The sequence below is a fragment of the Parus major genome, chromosome 3 (assembly GCF_001522545.3).
Source record: "Parus major isolate Abel chromosome 3, Parus_major1.1, whole genome shotgun sequence".
Classification (NCBI taxonomy): Eukaryota; Metazoa; Chordata; class Aves; order Passeriformes; family Paridae; genus Parus; species Parus major.
This window is the reverse complement of record NC_031770.1, coordinates 90,116,317-90,138,172: the sequence shown is the minus strand read 5'-3', so window position 1 is coordinate 90,138,172 and position 21,856 is coordinate 90,116,317. Positions and strand designations below refer to the sequence as shown.

At 38.0% G+C, this 21,856-nt stretch overlaps 1 protein-coding gene across 1 annotated transcript in view; it reads left to right on the top strand.

Annotated features, from left to right (window-relative positions):
- AGPAT5 (1-acylglycerol-3-phosphate O-acyltransferase 5) overlaps positions 1-20,812 on the top strand; it is a 55,663-nt gene extending 34,851 nt beyond the window's left edge. The window contains exons 6-8 of the mRNA XM_015622044.1: positions 2,063-2,224; positions 16,404-16,527; positions 18,266-20,812. Coding sequence (XP_015477530.1) covers positions 2,063-2,224; positions 16,404-16,527; positions 18,266-18,491 — 512 coding nt within the window. The 3' untranslated portion in view covers positions 18,492-20,812. The remainder of the gene's footprint in view (positions 1-2,062; positions 2,225-16,403; positions 16,528-18,265) is intronic.
- The last annotated feature ends 1,044 nt before the right edge of the window (positions 20,813-21,856 follow it).

The window sequence follows — 21,856 nt, the reverse complement described above, 5'->3', positions numbered from 1 at the left end:
TCATGCCCTGTAGAGTTTCTGAATAATGGATTATGGACTTTATTGATTTAGATACATACTCATATTGTACTTAAACTCTCAAGAGTTCACTGACAGCATGTGAAATGGGAGTGGCTTATTCTATATTTGCACTTCAGAGATTGACCATCTTCATCACCAGAACTGGCCATGGATTAAAAATATCAGCAGTTAATAGTCATAGATACCTACCTTAATAATTTGTCTAGATGATTCAATTCTCACTGAATTTTCCTTTTTTTTTCTCACAGTAATAGTTTGGTGAAGGGGAGGATGAGTTGGGCATGAAAGGAATGACTGTTTTTAGAATATGTTTGGGAATTTGGCTCAGCAAGAGTTGTGTTGAATGTCATGTCCACATTAATATCATTGCTGACACAGCACAAGAATATTCAGTGCTTCATTTACAGAGTAAACATTTTGAAACATAACATAATTAGCTGTTTGATGTAACAGTTCACAAGCTAAGAAAACACTACCAGTATGTTATGCTTCAAAATATTTACATCCATATAACATTTTGCATAGACAGTTATCACTGTTGCCGGTAAGGCATGGAACAATGGCTTCAGAAGGAGTGCTGATAAATAGCTTTTTATCTTTGCATTCAGACAAGGAGATTCTTAACAAATATTAAGAAATCAAGACAGTAATTTATATTGAAATTTTCAACTCATAAGGATGTTGGAGTGGTGTAGAAACTAGCATTATCTTACAGTGTTCACTAGATATTTTCATCATTTTAGATCAAAGTATGTTTTACACAGCAAGGGAGTTCAGTGCAAAATCAGGACATAATATATAATCTTTTGAATTGATTTTTCAAGCAGAAGGGTATCAAAAGCAATACTACAATACTTTGGTTTAGAAAATTTTTCTGTTCACCCACCAGGAACCAGTGGATTCACCAATGGATGGTTCTTTTATAATGAATGAAGAGTAAGACATTGACAAATAGGCTAGAAACTAAAACCCACAATTTTATTATGATACTTCTCTGTGAGAAAGATATGCATAGAAAAATAGTAAAAAATTTTGCATAGCATGTTTGTTTTTTTTTCTAGAAGCCCTTTCAGGTAAATATGGAAGAGCTGTGTTCAGGTCAAGAAAAGGTTTTGGGTTTGGGCTTATTTGTTTGCTTGTTTTAATTTTTAAAGTCGTTGTGTATTAAATTTCTGGAAACAGAACCAGATTTATACTTTAGAGCCCAGTGTTTTAAGTATGCTTTAAGTGGAAGTGGTCAACTGAAGTAAACATGGATATGAAGTACTGTTGTTAAGACATGTGGAGTGATGTGAAATCTGATGTTCTTGTGTCCTTGACATACCAATCTCTGTAGCTTGCCCTGGAAAAGTTAAAGACAAAAGTTGATTCCTGTCACTATGAGTTTGTCAGTAGCCAAGTCAATTGTAACAGGTTGTTTGCAGGGAAGCACAGATTTCCCCCCTTGGTTTTGGTTCTTGGTGCTGTATTTTCTGCCATTGCTGCTAAGTTTTCTTCTGAGATAGTAAATAGGTTAAGATGCAGTATGTTCACTAAATTGGTTTGTTCTTGGGAAGTAAAATGTTGGATGACCACTAGGTGTGCTTAAAATTCTCTGTGATTATCTGTCAAATGTTTCTGATACAGAATTTCAAGAGGTGATGCTCTGTGTGTTTAGTATTTCTCATATAATTTTCTCTTTTTTTAGCCTCAGTTGGACACACACAAGCAGTGAAGACACACACAAGCAGTTCCATCACTCATGAGCCACATTAAAACTATCACTGCTTCTAGTGAGAAGTTGTAAAAAGGGCCCTCTTACTGAGCAGCCTTCCTATTGTTAATGTCCTTTAGGATTTCTATTTCTACGTATATTCAGTAGAGCATAAGCAGTGAGTACACATGCTTATGCTTACACTCTCTCAACTGAGAATTGAGATTGAAAATAAACCTCCTGTGATTTTGAATGGAGATGCTGACATTCTTTGGCATGGTGTTCTTTTTGTGAATGTAGTCCAGTTTACTTTCAAACACTGTAATAATTTTTTTGTTTTCCCTGTAGGACTTGCTATATTAAAGCATGTGCTGACTCCACGGGTGAAGGCAACTCATGTAGCCATTGACACAATGAAAGACTATCTGGATGCAGTGTACGATGTGACTGTGGCTTATGAAGGTACTGTGGACCACAAAGGGCAAAGAAAACTGGCACCATCTATGACAGGTGAGTTGAGGCCTATGTGGCATGCTGTAGCCATATGTTTGTTCATATACAGAACCAACTTCAGGTGCTTTGAAATGCTCTGAAGATAATCTCCTCAGCACTTCAGCCATCCTACAGCCCCCTGGTAGGGCATTGTTCTAGTCACTGGGCTTTACAGGAGTTACCTGTGACACTCCTGCCCTCTGCTTCCCTACTCCAATTAATTCTAAATATAAGTGCCCTTTGCAGTCAAAGGGAACTTGGAGCCATAGGTAGCAGATTCCATTTACCTTCATGTTTCTTTTAGCACTGGGATTTTGCATCATCTTAAATTCTCTCTCTTCCTCTGCTGTGCTACATACGTGTAGCTGTAAATATGTACATCTAATTGCTGAAGTGCATATATTTTAAAGGGAAAATGCATAGCAGTAGTATTTTACTGACAATTTTTCAAATTGCTGCACACAGCCAGTAATCTTACTAACACTCAACAACATTTTATGCAAGTGGACTTCACTTGTTTTAGTATTTTAAACCACCTACAAGACCTTAAGAAAATCAGATAAATTGGTTTTACGTTCCCTGAGTAATCTAACTAGAAAACATGTTCTGGAGTTTCTGTTGGGGAAAACTCAGGGACAGAGAGCTTCAGGGTTTGCTGTTTATTATGCTTGGTGGTGGACAGATAATTTATTCTTAAGTAAATAATTTGCCTGGACTGTTACTGGAGTGCCAGAGATCATCTTTCTTTCCATTTGTAGCTGCTGAGCTGTATCTGTGCCTGTCTGTTGCTGGTTGGCTCAAAGTGGCACTTTTGAGTCTTTTTCACTACTGATACCAAGCAGGGAAAAAGCAGCTACAGTAGTTGCACAGAGCTCTCCAGAGTTTTGGGCAGGGGATCAGTGTCGACTGACGGACCTGCAGGGAGCTGCTCTAACTCTCTGCTCCTCAGCTCACCCAGTGTCACTGGGACTTGTTCCTTCTGCTGCTAAAAATAGTTTGTAGTGCAGCTGTTTCCATGTCACTTCATTAGCAGGTGTAACTCCTTGAGTCACATGCACTGCTTCCCAGGTGCTAGTTGATTAGAGGTTCTGGAATTGTCTATTTTTACATTTTCACCCTGTTTGAAATTCTTTTGGAAAGGTGAGAAACAAAACTGTCAACGCGGTATAATAACTCAACACTTGTATTGTACTGTAATGTCTTAGGATGGTTCTATTTTATGTACATTTTGTTCTTAATGGGCACTTTATATGTCAAAAGTTCTTTTTATGATTTAAAGTTATTTTATTTTTTCTAAATGCCTTCTGACCTTTTTACAGTACCTTTGGAGACTGAGCAGCCTCCTTCTTGTCCCATCACCCAACCCCTTTCTAAGATCCCCTTCAAAACAAATGTTTCTCCTTCCCTGCAGCATATCTTGTTTCATGACTTAATTGCTAGGCAGTTTCAGCCATTCTCATGCTGAACTTCTCACTGCCTAATGGTTAATTAAACTATTAAAATGTCATTACCTAATGATAAGATGGCAAATGTTCAAATTCCTTACAAGACCTCTTCACCTATTGAACCTTATAGTTTGCATGAAGCATGATATTAATATGGAAGGGGAACCAAAAAGCTGAATTTGTTTTTTGTGTTGGTGTCAAGCAGGAATCAGATGCTTTGGGGTGGCCACTCCACATCCAGCCTTTTGAAGCCTCCATGGCAGCAGTCCAGGCGTATCTTTCAGTCAGGCTTACTATTAGGGATGGGGTAATTGCTGGCTCAGCCTTGGGGTAAAAACAAGGCAGTAATACAGAATGAAGTGCAGCCAACCAGCTGTTACCCCTTACAGAGCAGATAAATGATATATCCATGATAGATCAACATCACCTTCCATGCTATTGTGTCAGTCACATGTATTCCATATAATATAAATTATGTAGATTAAGAGCACTTTATGAATTACAGTGTGGAATGTAATTGTCATTCTTTTAGGCTCTTCAGACACAAAATGACAGACAAACAATTTCTGTTCTAAGAGATCAAGATCATTTCACCATTTGTTATGCAGAAGTCCAGCAACTGGTCTGTCAGGCATATAACAAGAATTGAATTAGGCATACTTCTGCATTTGACATTTTTTAGCATTATTTCTCTTTCACAGTGCTAAAATGAGTTATGCACACATGAAAAGGATGTCTTATTTCATATGAATGTTTCATATTTGTGTCAGTGCTGGTTGAGAATTTTGTTTTTCATTCTCATCGGAATAAAATGGCAGTGCAATCCTGGTAATTTTTAAAAGATAAGGTTGACATGTCTTTTTCAATCTAGCAATACTGATTGAAATTTATTGCATGGAAAATAAACTTCTGATAAACACAACTTTACTTGAGGACTTTATTTCCCATACTATGATATTTCCCATGTGAATGAAATCTGAATTCCACACAGATACAGTGTTTCTTGAAATGCATTTTGCTTTCAGTTCTATAAACCTCAGTTCCTCAGAAGAGACAGTGCCATTTCAGGAAAAACCTATACTTACCTAGGATATTTTCAGCTCTTGGCTGTTGTCTTCAGTAGTAAACAAAGTGAGTAGTAAACAAAGTGAGTTAAAAAGAACATTTTAGTGACTATGAAGAGTACTAGCACACTTCATCTGAAAAATTGTGTTAGCAAAATATGAATGTGAAAAAAATTCTGAAAAAAAAGTGAATTGCTTTTTAAATTTTGTAGTATGCAACTTTTTGTCTAAATAGAATTTCTTAGCAAAATTCATTTAAAAAATTTTTTTTTAAGTCCAGCAATCTTAAATATACCATTGATTTGCTCAATAGGAATAAAACACAGCATAGTATACTAGCAGCTGGAAAATAAACATTTCACCATAAGAACAGCGAATGTCAGACATACCTGATATAACATGGTGCCATTTTAGAGCAGGCAAATTATTGTTGCATATCCTTTCAAGGATATACTTGAAAGTGTTGAGTTTTTTGTCACTACTTATGCATGTTCATATTTTTTTAGCATACTTTCCAGTGTAGGTTTGTTTTAGAAGATACCAGATTTGATTAGTCTTCAACAGTGAACTAGATTAGATTAGCTTTACACAGGGATGCTGCTTTCTGCTGTTTCTTCACATCCGGTTGTAACCAATGGATGGAATTTTTTTCCTACCATTTATTCATTCCCTTTATTACAAGTTTGGATCTTGGTACATTTGCAGTGGAAGTTTATCTGGTACATGGCAGCCTTTCTAAAGAATAGCAATTTCCCACAGGTTTCTCCCCTCTCTCTACTCCTGAAGATGGCTTGTCCAGGTCATTAATGACAGAACATTGTGGTCTTGCTTGGGAAGGACCACGCTGCTAGGTGTATTTATTTGTGGTCATTAGAATAAGAGGCAAATAATCATATGGGCACTGCAGCACAGCTGAAGGACATCTCAGGTACTGAAGTCTGGAAGAGCTATTTAGAAGGGAAAAGGAGGAGATACTTGTGCTGAATTTTTTGATACTGTTTTACTACACTGTCATCAAGTGAAAAGCAGAAATAAGTTTGGGAAGAAAGGATGAGAACGTAGTTTTCCCCCGTCTGAATAAATGTGCTAAGCATTCACATCCAGCTTTGTCTGGTGTTAAGGGGCAGGTCTCATGGGACATGGGAACTGTTATCATTCTTGCACCTGAAAGGGCATTATGTACACATCTACATCTTTATTATTCTGCCTGAAGGCATTAGCGTATCCAGATGGTATTTATCTGGCCATGGTAGATGAAAGAGTGTGTGAAATAGCAGCATGTGACAATGATAAACACTGAATAAAAATAGCAAGTACATATAGAATCTGTCTTAAAGAAGTCAGAGGAATTCTTGAGAGTTATTGACTCTGCTGTATATCAGTTCCAGAACAAACACTTTTTAAAAAGCCTGTGTATCTGTGCATTTCTGAAAATCTGTACATTACTTTGATCAGTATAATCTGAGGAGGTCAGACTGGCCTAACTTCCCTCAGGGAAAATACACTTTTGCAAAAGCTTGCACTTTTTCTAGGACCCAGTTACACAGGGAAGTACAAGACTATAGAAAAGAAACTGGAGCAATAGAAAATAGTCTCAGTCTGGACTGTGACCCAGATGTGTTCACATCCATTGTGTCTCAAGGTCCAAAGAATGGTAACAAGCACATGGTTACAGATGTGTTGAAAGAATTAAAAAGCTAAATTATTAAGCTGATAAACATTAACAGAACTATGAAACAGTCCAAAGTAAGTTTTATAGTTATGCTAGCTGTCATTTTCTATTGCATGAAAGAATATTGAAGAGTAAATGTCACTTGTTTTTGAGTAACCAAAGCAAATATGTAGATAAGACCTCAGGCTGGACATTAGCACTGGTGAAATTTGTATCATGTGTAGGATGGCGTTTTAGCATGTACAGTAAGCCTCACATCAAAAACTTGTCATTCTGCATCTGTTCAAGCAGAGTCTAAGTACTAATTACTTTTCATATTTCCATATGTAAAATTTACATTGAGATGTTTGGAGGAATTTTGATAACAACACTAGCTGGCAGCATAGTTCTGTGGGGTTTGGACTAGATGATCTCCAGAGGTCCCTTCAAACCCTAAGAATTCTTCAATTCTGTGATATACTGTAAAACACTTTTCTTTTCAAGGAAAACCCTAGTTTTATTTTGTGCAAAATATTAAAGCTTTTTTAATAACATGATTTCACCAGGTACCACAAGGAAAACTATCATTCTGTTTTAATTGAAGGCATTTTTACTTGTCCTTTGTAGGACTAGAGCTGTCATTTTAGACCACCTGTGATTCCTTACTAGAAGTAGTTTGAGTACCATGAAAACCTGTCTGTTAATTTAGGGATGACTTATGTGTAGTGGCACTTTCAGTACAGATGTGAGCCTATGTATCAATATTGTGCAGATAAGAATAGTCTGGGTAAATGCAAAGTATTTTCGTACTGAAAGCATTAAACATTGTACCTCTGGTCAAAAACCACATGTCACCAAAGAGCAGCATCAGTTTATGGGAGTGTATGAAAGCCTTGATGTAGTTCAGCAGAGAAAATGAAGGTCAGTCTGCACATGAGTAGCACCTCTGCTTCTTTATCCATCTGAAAACAAGGAATAAAGATGTCAACTATGTTTGGAATTCTTGTAGCTCAGTTTCTTGTCTCCACCATCAGCCAATCTTGGATGCCTAAGGAAGAATGCAAGATTCAGGAAACCCTAAATGTGTCTAACTTTTCCCAAATCACAGACACCTGTGGGCACTGTATCTGTGTGCTCACACCCCCTTGGTGGGCGTAATGATGCTCTGCAGCTCCTTCCAAGCCCCAGGCATGTGTTCCTCTGATTGTAAACCAGATTATTGTGCATCTCAGTTATTCCCAAGCAGCTCTTGCTGAAGGTAAGCATCTGTAGTGCATCTGTAGCTTCCCTTTGGGAAATTGTGCTCTGAAAACACATGGTCATCAGGAAACCTCTGCTACACAAGAGGCTCTTGAAAGTATTTACACTGGAGTTTCATAAAATTACCCTGTACCCTGGACCTCCTGCACATGTGAGAGGAAGCATTCCACTCCTCAAGCAGCCATTTATTTACAAAGGCTCAAGGAACTCCTGATCTTTATGCAAAAGTGTATCTAAACCCTGAGGATAACAAAAACAACTTGAACTTCTTCACACTGTCAGCTTTGGCCAAAATATGTTGCTGTTTTGAGAGACTGTGTTTATTTTTGGGGTTTTTATTCATCACAGTCCTTTTCTTCTACTCTGTGGTGCTGTTCTCTGTTTATAAAAACAGACTGTCTGAAAGAAAGGCAAAAACATCAATACTAGCAGTACTGGCACAGTTCCTAACAGATCCTGGTTTTTTGCTATAGAGCACGTAGTTTTGAGCTGGTCCACTCCTTGTATCTTTTATAGCCTTTTTTTCTTAAATGCTTTTTTTTTTTTTTTTTTTTTTTTGCTTTTTTTTTTACTTCTAAAACTTTAAAAATGTTCCAGGGAAGACACAGGTATCTCCTGAATTTGCTCATTTTCAGTCACCAGAAGTGGGATACCCTCTAGATGTAATCCACAGACCTGACCTGATTCATGTTCTGTCCACGTTCTGTTCCTGGCAGCATATTGATCAAAACTGCTATGCTTTTGTAGGAAACCTCCTGCTAACTCAGCCAACATAAAGTATTCACATATTGTTACAGAGTAGTACAAAGGCCAGAGTGCTTCTGTTAGAATAACAGATTAAAGCCACTCAAAGATGATTTCAGTGAGCTATAATGTACAAGTACTGTGGGTCTTCATCAGAGACCATCTTGGAACAGCAAGACAACTTACATGACACTATGCTGCTCTCCATTGCTAATATCAGTATAGTGAACTATAGATACCATCTTCTAATAATAGGAATTCTAAGAGATACTTTAGATCAGCATCTTCAGGAAGATACAGGCAAGTGATTATTTACCCTTGAATTTGCAGGACTTGTGGAGCTGTAGTCCTTATCTGCCATCTTCAGGATTTTTTTTTTTAAGTTGTTGTATCTTTCCCTCTGCTTCCCATCTCCAAACTGAAAATTCGGCCTTTTTAATGTCTCCTTGTTTGTAATGGAGGTACTTTTCCTCCTTAAATGTTATAGTTGGTCTTTCCTGTGGCCTTCTCTGAGTCCACTACATCCTCCTTCAGATGCAGAGACCAGAAGTGCACATACTATTTAAAATGTGAATTCATAATCTTTATCTGTAGAGTGACTCTCTTTGCCTTGTTCTTGATGTCCTTCCTCAAGCTGCCCAGTATTTGGGGGATTTGGGGCTGCTGCTGAGAGGATGGTTTTAGGGAAGGGTCAGCAACTCCCAGATTGTAATCACCAATTCCAAGTTAAGCATCATGTAATCAGGGTTTCAGTTATTTTTTTTCCCCATGTTTGTTTACACAGAAGCTTGGCTGCCACATTTTCGCCCTGTTTGTTCAGCTTTGAGGGCTTTTTGAAGTTCAGCCAACGTTTGACTACCCAAAAGAGCTCAGGGTCTTCTGAAAGAGATGTGAAAAACTGGAGCATTCACAGTTTGCTCCCTTCTTCAACTCATCAGTCATGAGACAGAGTTAAGCCAGTCCTGGCACCAATCCTCAGAGGACCCCAGTCACCAAGTCTTTTCCCTCCCTAAGTCCTTCCATTTGCTTCCTCTCCTTTAAGCAGCTTTTGGTCTATAAAACATGATTTCCTCTAATCCTGTGGCAGCTTAATTTCTTTAATAGCCTTCAGTGTGAAACCTTATCATAGGCTTTATGAAAATTCAAAAATATCATGTCCAGTGAATCCCCTTTATCTGCCTGGTCCTTGACACTTGTAGAAATCCAGCAAGCTGGTGGGGATAGGATTTCCCTTCACAGAATCCACACCAAACCTTTTTCAACAGACTATGATTATCTGTGTGCTCAGTGATTTTATTACAGACCTGTTATCTTACCCAGTGATGTAAGACTCTGGTCTGTATTTCTGTATTTCCCAGCATCATCTCTTAAAGTCCTTGTTTGTAGAAGGGAAAGTCCCCATTTTTCTGGTACAATGGCTGTTTGTGATGATAGGTTACACATCTTTGTTTTTAAATTCCACATTTGAGAGCTTCTGGATGAATGCTGTCTGGTCTTGGTGACTTCCTGATATCTGACTTGTTTGTTTATATTTAGTCTAATATTTTCTGTCTGTTAACTTATTGATCTAGTTCCTTTGAATGATCTGGTACAAAGAATGCAGTGGGTGTAGCAATCAAACATTTTCAACAAGAAAGAATGATGCAAGCAGATACATTCTCTTCTCTTGCAAGGGCTTATACTTGACCGTGAGCGCTGGTCTTCACACTTTTGTCATCCAGCAATCCTACCAGTGGCTTATCAAGTTTACTGCTTTTAATATACTGAAAAAAGTTAAAATAGATCACCCTTTACGTTTTTTCAACTTCATTTTTTGTCCTCTTAAGTTTATGCTCACATTTGGCATGAGCAGTTTTGTGGCTTTTCCTTACTTGGATGAACTTTCCATTCTGCAAAGAGGAGAAGAAGGTAGGGGTATCACAGTAAACACCTTGATTTTTTCATTAAAGTCATACATATGATTTTCAGACGCGCACAGACTTTTCCTTTTACAGTGTTACACATGTTTTATGCATGCTTCTATTACATGTTTTTCTGGGGTTTGGTATTTGGTGAGTTTTTTCATAACCTCTAGGTTGCTTTCCTTTGGACTATATACTTTAGGGTGTTTTGACACTTTGTCTTCCCTCCTATTGTGTACATTCATAGAACCATTAAAGTTGGAAGAGACTTCCAGGATCATGAAGTCCAACCTTCAACCAAACACCATCCACACCCACTAAACCTTATCACAAAATGCCACATCTGCTTATTTTTTGAACACTTCCAGGGATTACAACTTCACCACTTCCCTGGGCAAGCCTGTTCCAATGCATGACCACTCTTTCAGTGAAGAAAGTTTTCCTAATATCTATCCAGCCTGAACTTCTGTGGTGCAACTTGAGGCCATTTCCCTTGTCCTGTCATTAGCTGCCTGGGAGAAGAGGCCAACCCCAAAGAATTCTGCATTTCTGTGCTGGATTCTTTCTCTACAACACTGAAATTAATTGTATTGTGGTTGCAGAGCAAGACCGTACCAGGAATAGCATCTTTTCTTGTGGGTTTTCTTACTAGATCTTCCAGGAAAATTATTTTTTTTTTCCCCTGTTGTTTTTGTCCGAGTGGTTGGGTCATCTTAGTTTGGATTTATTTGGGATTTTTTTCCTCTGCTTATTCTGCTGAAGTATCAATGCAGTTAAATAAAGGTAGCTGGGATCTCACACTCTAGCTGTCAGTCCTGAACTTGCAGGTCTCAATCTGTCTTCACAGTTTCTGCTCACTATTATTACTTACTTGGAAGTAATTAAATTATTTATCTTATATATATTCTACTGGAGTCTGGATTCTCCATCCACAAGGATTTTATTGTGCTTTTGTCTCTTTATTATATAAAGCTATTATACCTTATATAATTTTTCATACACAGTTCCCTACTCTCACTTGTACATTCTCTTCTGTCATTCCTGGTACTCTGGTAACATTGCTCACTCCTGCAAGCCCACCTGGATGCCTGCTTTACAGGAAGGAGTGATCTCTTTGTGACAGTAATTCTTATAATGTCTTCGTATTTAGGCTCCTCATGTTGGTACAGAGGCACTTCTGAATCTTTCCCTCACAATGAATTTTAGCTACATCTGCATCATGTTACACCCATCTGAACAAGTTGCTTTTTCTGACTTTCAGTCTTGCCCAGCTGCCGGTTGAAACAGTCTCTAATTTTCAGTTTTTGTGGCTAGCACCTTGGCCTAATAATGATCCAGGTGCATCCCATTTTTCACTTCAAAACATCCCCCATCTCCTGAGCCATATCCTCATTACACTGTACCCCTTGTGCATGCATGGGGGCACTGATCTCTGTGTGCATGTAAGTCCTTCCACAAAGCATTGGCAGTATTCCTGAGAGCTCTATTCCTCAAGTGCAGGCTACTTTCCTGGCTGCAAACCTCAGTCTGGGCTGCACAGCATCCCTTCCACACTTCCCTACATCCACAGTACTCACAGGTACTGGTGCTGCTCCTCCACTGCTGCCTGGGGCAACTCCTGTGATCAACCTCCGCTGGCCTGGGATGTTTGCTTTCCTGTCTAATGCTGCTTTGCTCTAATGCTGCTTTATTTTGTTAGAGCAGGTCGCGAAATAGTTTCCTGTCAGCTCAGCTTGGGATGATGGAAAGCATGAAGCTGAGAAACAACACAGCACTTAAATTTATGTTTGTTTTGCTGTTTGATTGTTAATTTGGTGTACAAAGTAAATGGAAGTGGGAGAGACAGGATTTCTTTGTTTGAAGAGGAGATAGTTTACAAACTGCTTTGGTAGCTGAATGCTGAAGTCTAGACTAATGCAAGAGAAATTAATTGAGAAATTAAGAAAGAAATTAATAAAGAAAGTATCTGCAGTTCAGAGGAATGTCTCTGCTGTCATGGTTTTGCCTGTAAAACTATACAAACAACACCTCACAATAATGTTCTCTTACTGAAGAGACATAATTTTACACATTTGAAATGCTAGTTACTTAGAATAAATACACATTATTCAGATTTCATTTTCCTGTGATATCCCTATCAATTTATCACAAATGTTACTGAAATCTGTTAAAACAGGAGAGGCTTTGGGGCTCTTTAAGTGGACATAACTACGTCAGGCCTCAGTTTGTCCATTCTTAATTTTGAAGGACTTCAGCAACAACTACATTGCAGTAGAAGAGCCAGTGTAGGAGGTTGAAATCTGAGCTACTTTATTGATGCCATATTTAAAGTGCATATAAAAATAGACTTCATTAGTAATTGAAAACTGGAATATCTGTTTAAGTGTAACGCTGCTGTCACAACTTTCTTAAGGGACAAGGCAGATAATTTGGAGTGGTGGAATAAATTTATGTGGTGCAGAAGGGGAAAGTAGTCTGAGGCCACAACCATTGTTGTTTGTCCTTTCTCAGTTACAGATAGGTCAGTGTTTCAGAGCTTCTCTCCTCCCTCAGTTTCCCTGGTAATGCTGGTAATTCCAAAGAGAATTAGTTGGCTTTTGAAGGTGAGGAGTTGAGAACTGGTAGAATTTTGCAGGAGCCCCAGATACTGGTTTGCAGTTAAAAATTGTGTGGATTCAGTTCCTTTCCTGGGGCTGTTGCACCTCATTTGTTAATCCCAGTGCTGCAGTTATTCCCCCTCTGAAGCCCTGTGTTAGTGTGAATCCTGTTCCACTGAAGGAGGGGTACAGTGTCACAGCTCAAGAACAAAAAATGCTCAATCCACTTTATTATTTTCAATTTCTTCCTTCTGCTGTGCTTGGTCACTGGAAGCATTTTAAACATTCTGTGCTTATATCTGTTATTTAGACAGATAGAACGTTTATTAGGAAATTATCTCCCTCATGAAAGTCAGTCCATTTGGCTCCCACACAAGTTGTTAGTGTTCATTTAACCCAAATTGTACAGGGTTCTTGACTAATGCTGTCCCCAACATAATGTTTGCTTGTAATGCATGATTTGCATCTCTGTTTTGTCTCTTGAAGGAAAGTTCAGGCTTGCTTGTTCCTGCTGTTAATTATAACAAATTCTGGCAAGTTTAGGAATCTGAAAAGCCTGTCAGATGTTGGCCTTAAGGGCTAGTGTTCCTGAAGTTGGATGTAATTTGCGCATAATAAATTGCTTCAATAAGATTTTGTTTCTTAGCTTAATTACATAAGTCTTTTGGGAGTTAAGCTAATGTGAAATTAAGGGTCATGGGACCACCACAAACTGATGGGGGTCATGGTGATAAAATCCAGCTGTTTCTTCTCACAATCAATCTCCAATATCCAATTGTCATCCTTATCCAATGGTGTTCTTATGTGATTGCTGTGACACTGTAGATTGGGGGAAAAAAAGTTGGGTTAGTTGCATTAAACATTGACATGAATTGGATAATTAAACACTAGTCATTACCTGACTTAGTTGACTGCATGCATTACAGTGTCATCTGCAAATGTCCTGAATACCCAGGCTTTGGATACAGACTTCAAATCAATGTGTGGGAATCATGACATTCCCCAGGGGTAGAGCCTGAAGTAGCAGATCACACAGCCCTGAGGCTGAACTAAGTCTAACTAAAAAGGGAGGGTGAGGTTGTTGGGGAAAGCACTGGGATTCACAAAAGTGAGAAATAATGACAAAGTTAAGGATCTTGACATATGGGGATTCAATTTAGAGTGGTTGAAGAAGATCATAGTGGGAAGTGGTAAGAATCAGCTTGCATTGGAACTTGGGCCTAAGGTGGAAAGCCAGCAGCAACACTCAGATATTTGAAGAGGGGATTTTGTTACCTTGTTCTATAATCATTTTGTACAATTCTAAATAGAATTGTAGAATTGCTACACTTCAGCTTCAGTGGGGAAAGGTGTTTCTTTTGAAAAACTTATGTCATGAGCTTTGATTGGTTTATGGTTTTCCTTAATAATTTATAACTGAGTTATCAGTAAAGACTTGTTTGTTCCTATGCAGAATAGCCCATGTGCTATGAAGCAAAACATACACTATACGATTCACAGAATGTTTTAAATATCTCTTAAGGCTGGATCTTCAGCTCTAACTGAATATGCATACCATAGATGCTTTTTATAGGAGTCCAGTACAGAAAAAGACCAGATCATCTGGCTTCCAGGCATTTGTTTTCTAGATACAGTTTTGCATATTGTTAGAATGTTCCACTTAATAGGTAATGCCACTCAAAAGAGGATTTGTACATCATGAACATTATAAGCATTTAAGACATGGATAATACATCTGTCATTTTAAGATATTAATAGTACACTTTTAGGTGCTCATATAGTCAGTGACCTTCATGTAGTGGCCTGGATAGTATCCTTAGAGAAACAGCCCTGCAAAATCCTTTCTTCACATTAAAGCAAGAGTAAAAAAAAAAATAAATAAATGTGGTTAGTAAAAGCATTGAACATAAATCTGAAGAAAATGTCTACATTTACCATCATTCCGTACTTGGAGTCCTTAACTTGCCATCTTATATGCTTAACTTCCATCTAATAGCTGTAGCTAGGAGAAGGTTCTACCAGAAACCTCTTGGCAACAGCTGTGTTTGCTGCTCCATAGCCAAGAGATGGACTTGTGCCTGGATGGAGCACGCATCCAGCTCTCCAGCTGATGGTGCGGGGCCATGTTGCTCCCTTTATGCTGTGGTTTGGTGAAGGGCTCTGTGCATGATGTCCAGGCAGAAGAAACACAAAGTACCTTACAGATTTCTGCATCCAAGTGCCTCAAGGCCTTAGGGTTCTCCTTATCTTTTCTCCTTACCTCCCCCTCTGCAAGCATACACACACATTTGCATCAACAGGCTTTTAAAATTCCTTAAGGCAATTTCTAGTATGTGATAAGGGCTGTTTTTACAGCAGAGTCCTTACAAATCAATAATCCTGTAAAGATGAAAAACCAATAGGGGGATATCTGCTTTGGCAGACAACAGTAAAGATGTACATGCTGTAAAAATTTATTTGCACATTCATTCCTCCAGATACCCCTTACAGTTACGGGTCAAAGTCTTCTGTGCATCTGCACTGCTCTCTGAAAAATGTCAACAACCTAAAGGGACCACCCAGCCTGTGTTACATTTGTTCCCTGTATGTATTGTAGGAAGGCACTTGTGGTCCCTTTTCAAAATGGGGTGACTATCTAAATTTCTGAGGACTTCCATCCTCACATCATGCAAATCTCAGTCCAGGGGTACTGTGGTTACTGCAGTACCCCTTGCTACTGATAAATGTAAATGGTTACCAATACACACTGCACAGGATGTCACATTTACTACATGCAGTATATTACAGTAATCATTTTTACCACTTGTTAGTTGTAAGAAATCCCACAAGGCCTCTTGAGTAATGGAATTTAGTTTGCCCTTAATGCTTGCTTGGTAAGTTTGTCTAGGGAGAAACTGAGGAAATGGGGGAGGGGTGGAGGGCAAGGGGGGAGGCAGTCTGCAGTAGAGCTATCTTGAGCTCTGTGAGACAGAAGAAAAATGAAGGTATACAAATTGGAAAGCAGCATTTTGTTCTGAGTCTTCTGCCCTATTATACTTTTTAATTATAGCTTATTACTTAAACTGAAGCATACTTTCTCTCCTGGAGGTGCTTTGGGAAATCACTGTAATTCCAATTTTGTTATCTAGCAGCAAACAAAATTTAGATTTTAAAAAGGACAAGCAAAGAGGATTACTAGCTTTAAACAAAATTGCAGCATGGATAACTTTATGACATCAAAATTACTCCATCTGACGCTATTGAATGAGTGGACTGCTGCTGAGATAGAGGGTAATGTTTTCAGGCACAGCCTTTTACAGTTAGCAAGGTGTGTTTTAGGACAGTTTTTCCATGTTGTACATGATAGTGATCCACCATTTCAAGTGTGTAGGCCACATGGTTTCAAAATTCAGTGAAGTGCTCGGGATCCAAACATAAGGAGGGAAGGTTTTTGAGCACTGAAGTTAGGTTTCCAAGGCACTTAGAGTCAGATTTTTTTGTGTATTCATAACTCAGTTTTTTTAACTTAAGTCATGTTGTTTTGCTCTCTTCTTAGAGTTTCTTTGTAAGGAATGCCCAAGAGTTCATATTTTCATTGACCGAATTGAGCTGAAGGACATTCCAGAAGAGCAGATGTATATGAGAAGATGGCTTCATGAACGTTTTGAAATAAAGGATAAGTGAGTAGAAATATGTAGAACTTTCTGCTTCAAGAGTCTGCCTTATTTCTTTTATATTAACAAATATACCCATGATTTCTGTGTTACCAACTGTGCCAGCTGTAGGGCTCTCTGAAGAGGGGTACTTCTATGAATAGCATAGCATAGCATAGCATAGAATAGAATAGAACAGAACAGAACAGAACAGGAACAGAACAGAACAGAATAACCTTGTGGTTAAACCTTTTGCTCATGAGGCTGGGATTCCTCAGGTTTTGACCTTCTTTAGATTGAAGAAGTGTGAGTTCCAGGCAAGTCTCATATTCATCTGAATACTCTCCATTCATCTTCTCAGTTAATTCCTGTGAAGGAATGTAAGATGCCTGTGTTAGGCAAGCAAGAAAAAGCAGTATGATTCTGCCCTTGTAATCAGTGTTAAGTTGGAGTGATAGAGAGGCAGGTCTTGATTTAATCTCTTCTGCCAAAATTGTTTATGAATCTTTCATCCAGATAGCGACTGGATAAAAACACAGTTAACCCCAAAATTCCTACCTTCACTGGGGAAATAGGTGAAGTAGAAGCTTCATTTGTCCATTTTTGAATTGTGGCAGAAGTGCCTAGCTTCCTCCAGCATCACCAGATAAGGTCACTAGTGAGTATACACAGCAGATCCTGGGGGACCTTATTCTCCAGAAGGACTTTGTGCCTAAATATAGGATTTAAGTATTGTTTGAGAGATGATGGTTTAATTTGCCAGGTCTGAAGTCCTGCTTAAGGGAGCTGAACCTGTTTACTTTCTAAATCATTGCACACTTTGAGTGAGACAGAAATCTCCCTGGTTCTTCAGTTCTGTTCTGCTTTAATATTGTTCCACCAGTCTCACACTCCATGGAAGTAAAAAATGTATTCATTTCTCCTGAGAACTTTGAATTCATATAGAAGTTAACATGACTATTTGTAAACATGGCACTGTTACTAAAGTGTCTTAGACAGTTAGGATCACTAAAAAGTTTTTCTTTTCTTTACTTTTGAAAGATAAAAAGTCTGAATTTAATTTAAATAGATAAGGTAAGCTGATACATAAAATAAAAGGCTGTCCAGTGTCTGTCACTTTAGTTATCTAGTGAAGATGAACAAAACTGAATCATCCATGCGTCATTGTAAGCTCCTGTTCACTGGAACATTTTTCCTGAGAGCAAAGCAGTCTGTAAGGCAAATTTAGAGATAGTTAAAACAAAATCTCAGGATTTCCAGACACATTTATTACTGTTTTTTAAAACTAGGAGAAAAAATGTTACTACTAAGCTGGTGATGTAGCATTTTACTCTTGCATATTCAGCTTCCAATATATTCAGTGTGTTGTGAGCCTTTGTTATTTATTAGTTTATTTTATGAAGATATTTCTTCCTCCTCCTTTGGTGCTCAGTGTATTGTTTTGTCCTACAATATTGTCCAGTGCTCTGGGCTTTTCTGCTAAATACTGAATGAAAGCGATTCTTGTCAACTTTTATATTCACTGTTGCAGTTGGTCCACAAGGAAAACATGGCCTTAATGCTTACAAGGGTTCAGGTTGAGCATTTTGACGTGCACCATATTTGTAAGGCATAGTCATTGTTCGAACTTGTTACAGAGGAACATATTATGAGATCTTTCGTTAAAAATGTTTGGTTAGAAGCAGTTACTGGATAAAAGTAAGGCTACTTAAAATGTTTTAAGCTACTGTCTGATTTTGACCATCTCCTTTTTCTCTGCTTGTAGGTTACTAATAGAATTTTATGATGCAAAGGATTCTAAAAGAAGAAATAAGTTCCCTGGGAAAAGTGTTCATTCCAAACTAAGCCTCAAGAAAACTTTGCCATCTTTGCTGTTTTTAGGTGGCCTGACTGCTAGTATGCTTCTGACAGAATCTGGAAGGAAACTCTATGTAAAAACATGGATATATGGAACTTTAATTGGCTGCCTCTGGGTTAGCATTAAACCATAAGCAGATGTTAGTCTCCAATCAGTGAAATGTGCAGTCTTTTCTTGCACATTGCACCAATTTTTTTCCTGACTTTATAGAAAAAAAGTGTAAATAAAGCCTTATTGATCGAATATTGGAAATAATAGATTTTGTGACTTAAGCCTCTGTGTGGTTGGTCTGGGGAAAATAAATGTAGATTTTCAAATTTGCTACTGATTTTTGCTGGAATAATGACAGATAAACCGAGTCATATGATAAATTGCTTTCCCCATGAACTAACATCTATCTCTCTGCAAATTTGAAGAAGTATGAGTTATGCATAAGGGTGTCTTATGTGGACCTGTGAATGTATTTACAGAGATTAATTTAGGGTATATATTTATTCTTCTGATATTCATGTTGAATTTTTGTTACTCTGTGGTGCATTACAGCAGCTCAGTTGCATCTATCCCAGCTGTATTGCAACTATAATCAAGAACTTTTTTTTAATTTTAATTTTGCTCTTCAGTTTTCACTAAATACTGTGTTCTTTAAAAGGGACTGTGTAAGCTGGCAAATCATGAGATGGTACCAGAAGCAGAATACAATGTTCCTGAGAACTATTGTTCATGGGGAAGAAGCTCTGTTTATCTAGTGCATGATTTTTGATTATACTGCAGTATTAGGTGATTATTTTACATATGCAAAACATTAAATTGTACCAAGCAAACAGCTTATTTTGCTCACCTCGTATTTGTGCATAAAAGGAATGTGTGCAGTGTAAGGAAATGTGAAGTTTTTGTTTCTGGCCAGAATCCTTGTAGCCTCCCTTGTGTCTGCATTACCCCTCTCACCATGAGTGTTCAGCTGAACTCACACTCTTCCATGTGTACGTGCCATAAGCAGAAGTTTCCTGTTACCTCACGATCTTCTGGAAGCAAACCTTGTCGTTTGGGAAGTGCACAGAATCACTGTAACTTCAGGAGTGGCAATGAGGAACCTTCAGGTGTTCCTGCTAAATCTGGAGTGTGTGCCTTTCCCACTAACTTGATTTAGTCTGGTGTTCCATAGGCTGGCAGTCATCTCTGTGTTGTAGTGTCACACTAGATTCTGAGTCATTCTAGGCCATGCAGACTGCACTTAGGTTGAAGTTATGGGGTTGATGTATATGATTTGCACAGTAGATAATAGTCAACAGAATGCATATCCTATTAGTATTTCACCTGCTTGAAAATATACTTTAAAAAGCAAAATCAACAAACCCTATGAAAGTCTGTGATTCCCAAGGCTGGTATATTTGTTGGGGAAAGCCATTTCCTGATTCAAGGGAACAATCTGTATGTACAGCAATGGGGTAGGAAAGAAGATGTATTTTATCTTCTTCCATTAGGGAATTGGACTCCCTGTATCAAAATTAAAAACCTAGAGAATATTTTTATATCACACTTGCAAGCTTTAAATGTGCATCTCTTTCTAGCTTCAGTATGATTTGTCTTGCTTTAGAGTCCATTGTCAGTTAAACATCTCTTAAAATTATATCTCAGTTTTTCAGATTCCACCATTGCCAGTTAAGTAAAGGTTTTACCGTGTGAGGTTGGTTTTGGTTTGTTTGTTTTTTTTTTAATAGAATGTTACAGAGGAATTACAGTTCCACCTTAAAATTCAGTACAATTTTCAGTTTGCAGTTCTGTGTCCTTCCATAATGGATTTTGTCACTAGAGTTATTTATATCGGTGATTGATTCAGGATATGTTGATGAACCATTTTAAAAACAATGACTGGGAACAATGTTGAAAAACAGTATTGTTATGAGGCTGTGAAAAAAAAAAAAAAAAAGCAAGCCATTTTATGTAACAGCCAAATGTGCTTACATGTAGTTCTTCCTATTCTCAGCTGACTGTTACCAGTGGGTATAACCAGAAGGCAACGTTCCTATGTTAGCGTGAGGTTTTTCAGTCATGGAAAAAGATGTTACTCTGACATGACTAAATTTCTTTGTAACAGCTAAGAATAACATTTAATTATACATCAAAAATAAATGCAAACTGCTTAATTCATTTGTAGGAAAGTAACTGCTATTTTGGAGAGCCTAATTACATGAAATATTGGATCTCTCTTGCTGTTTAAGTACCAGGAATATAATTGACACAGTGCAGCAAACAAACAGGATGTTTATTTTGAACTTTATTCTCTATGTTAATCTTTTATTTTTTTTCCTTGCCATTAATTTATGAAGTTTTGAAACTGTAATTTGCTGATGTATTTGGCATTGGGAGTATCACATGCTATTTCTAAATATGCACTGATATTAACTTGAAATATTTCTTCATTAAAATAAGAAGAGCCAATGCTCATTCAACTTTTTTGTCCTGTCTGCTTGTTCGATTTTTTCTGAACTTTGATGTTTGTAATTTGGAACTGTTTAAACAAAGGCTACAAGGGTGGTTTTAAGTCCCCAATGGAAGGACTTGTGTGAGAAGCAGTCAGCTGAAAGAAAACAACTTTGTCTTTTTTTCCCATACAGCCAGAAATGTGTTGGAATTGATCTGTCCTTGTTCCAATGCAACACATCACCAGGTCAGTTGAATTGCAATAGCTTTTCACCCCTGAGCACCTGCACCCTTTGCTGCTCGTTAATGTTGTTCATTAGTGTGTAGGACCACACTTCTGTCCAGGAATTTGTGGCAAGTAGGCCTTGGTCTGACAGCACTGGCAGAGTATGGATAGACCCAGGGGCAGGAAAGAGGTACTGCAAACAAGCACCTGAAGTATATCTTGGTAGCAATGCCACCAAAGTTGTAGTGATGTGTTAAATCTCAGAGGACCTTTATGTTCAAAACCTGCCTTTGCCAGCTGTATGTAAAACTTGCAAGACCACCACTAAATACTAGTTCTACAATGGCATCCTTGTGTTTATTTTTGGGGAAGGAATTCAGCTAAGCAAGCATTAACTTACTTGATGGAGAACACAAAAAGTGAAGTGACAAAACATTGTGTCATACTGGAGTGGGAGTGAAGAAATGACTGAGGAGGACACAAGGGGCTCCACCCAGATGCAGTCCTTTGCTAACACCTTTCAAGCATTTTACTGTAATATTTGTTTTTTCTCCTTTCAGCCAAATGTAGCATACCTGTAAAACTTATTTTAGTACTTAAAAGTTGGGCCCTGATTGTTTCGGTATTTTAGCATGCAGAGAATGTATATACTTACTTCAAGGGAGACATAGGTAACTATTTGGTGTTGGGATGATAAAGAGGACCATGAGCAGGTTTGGGATTTTCAGCTTAGTGTTAAAAGGGAAAAAAAGATACTTTTCCCATCACCACCTTCAAATAAAAAAACCCTTAATGACAGAAATTTCAACTATGCTATAGAAAACCAGCTAACACTTTCAAGATGCTTCTCT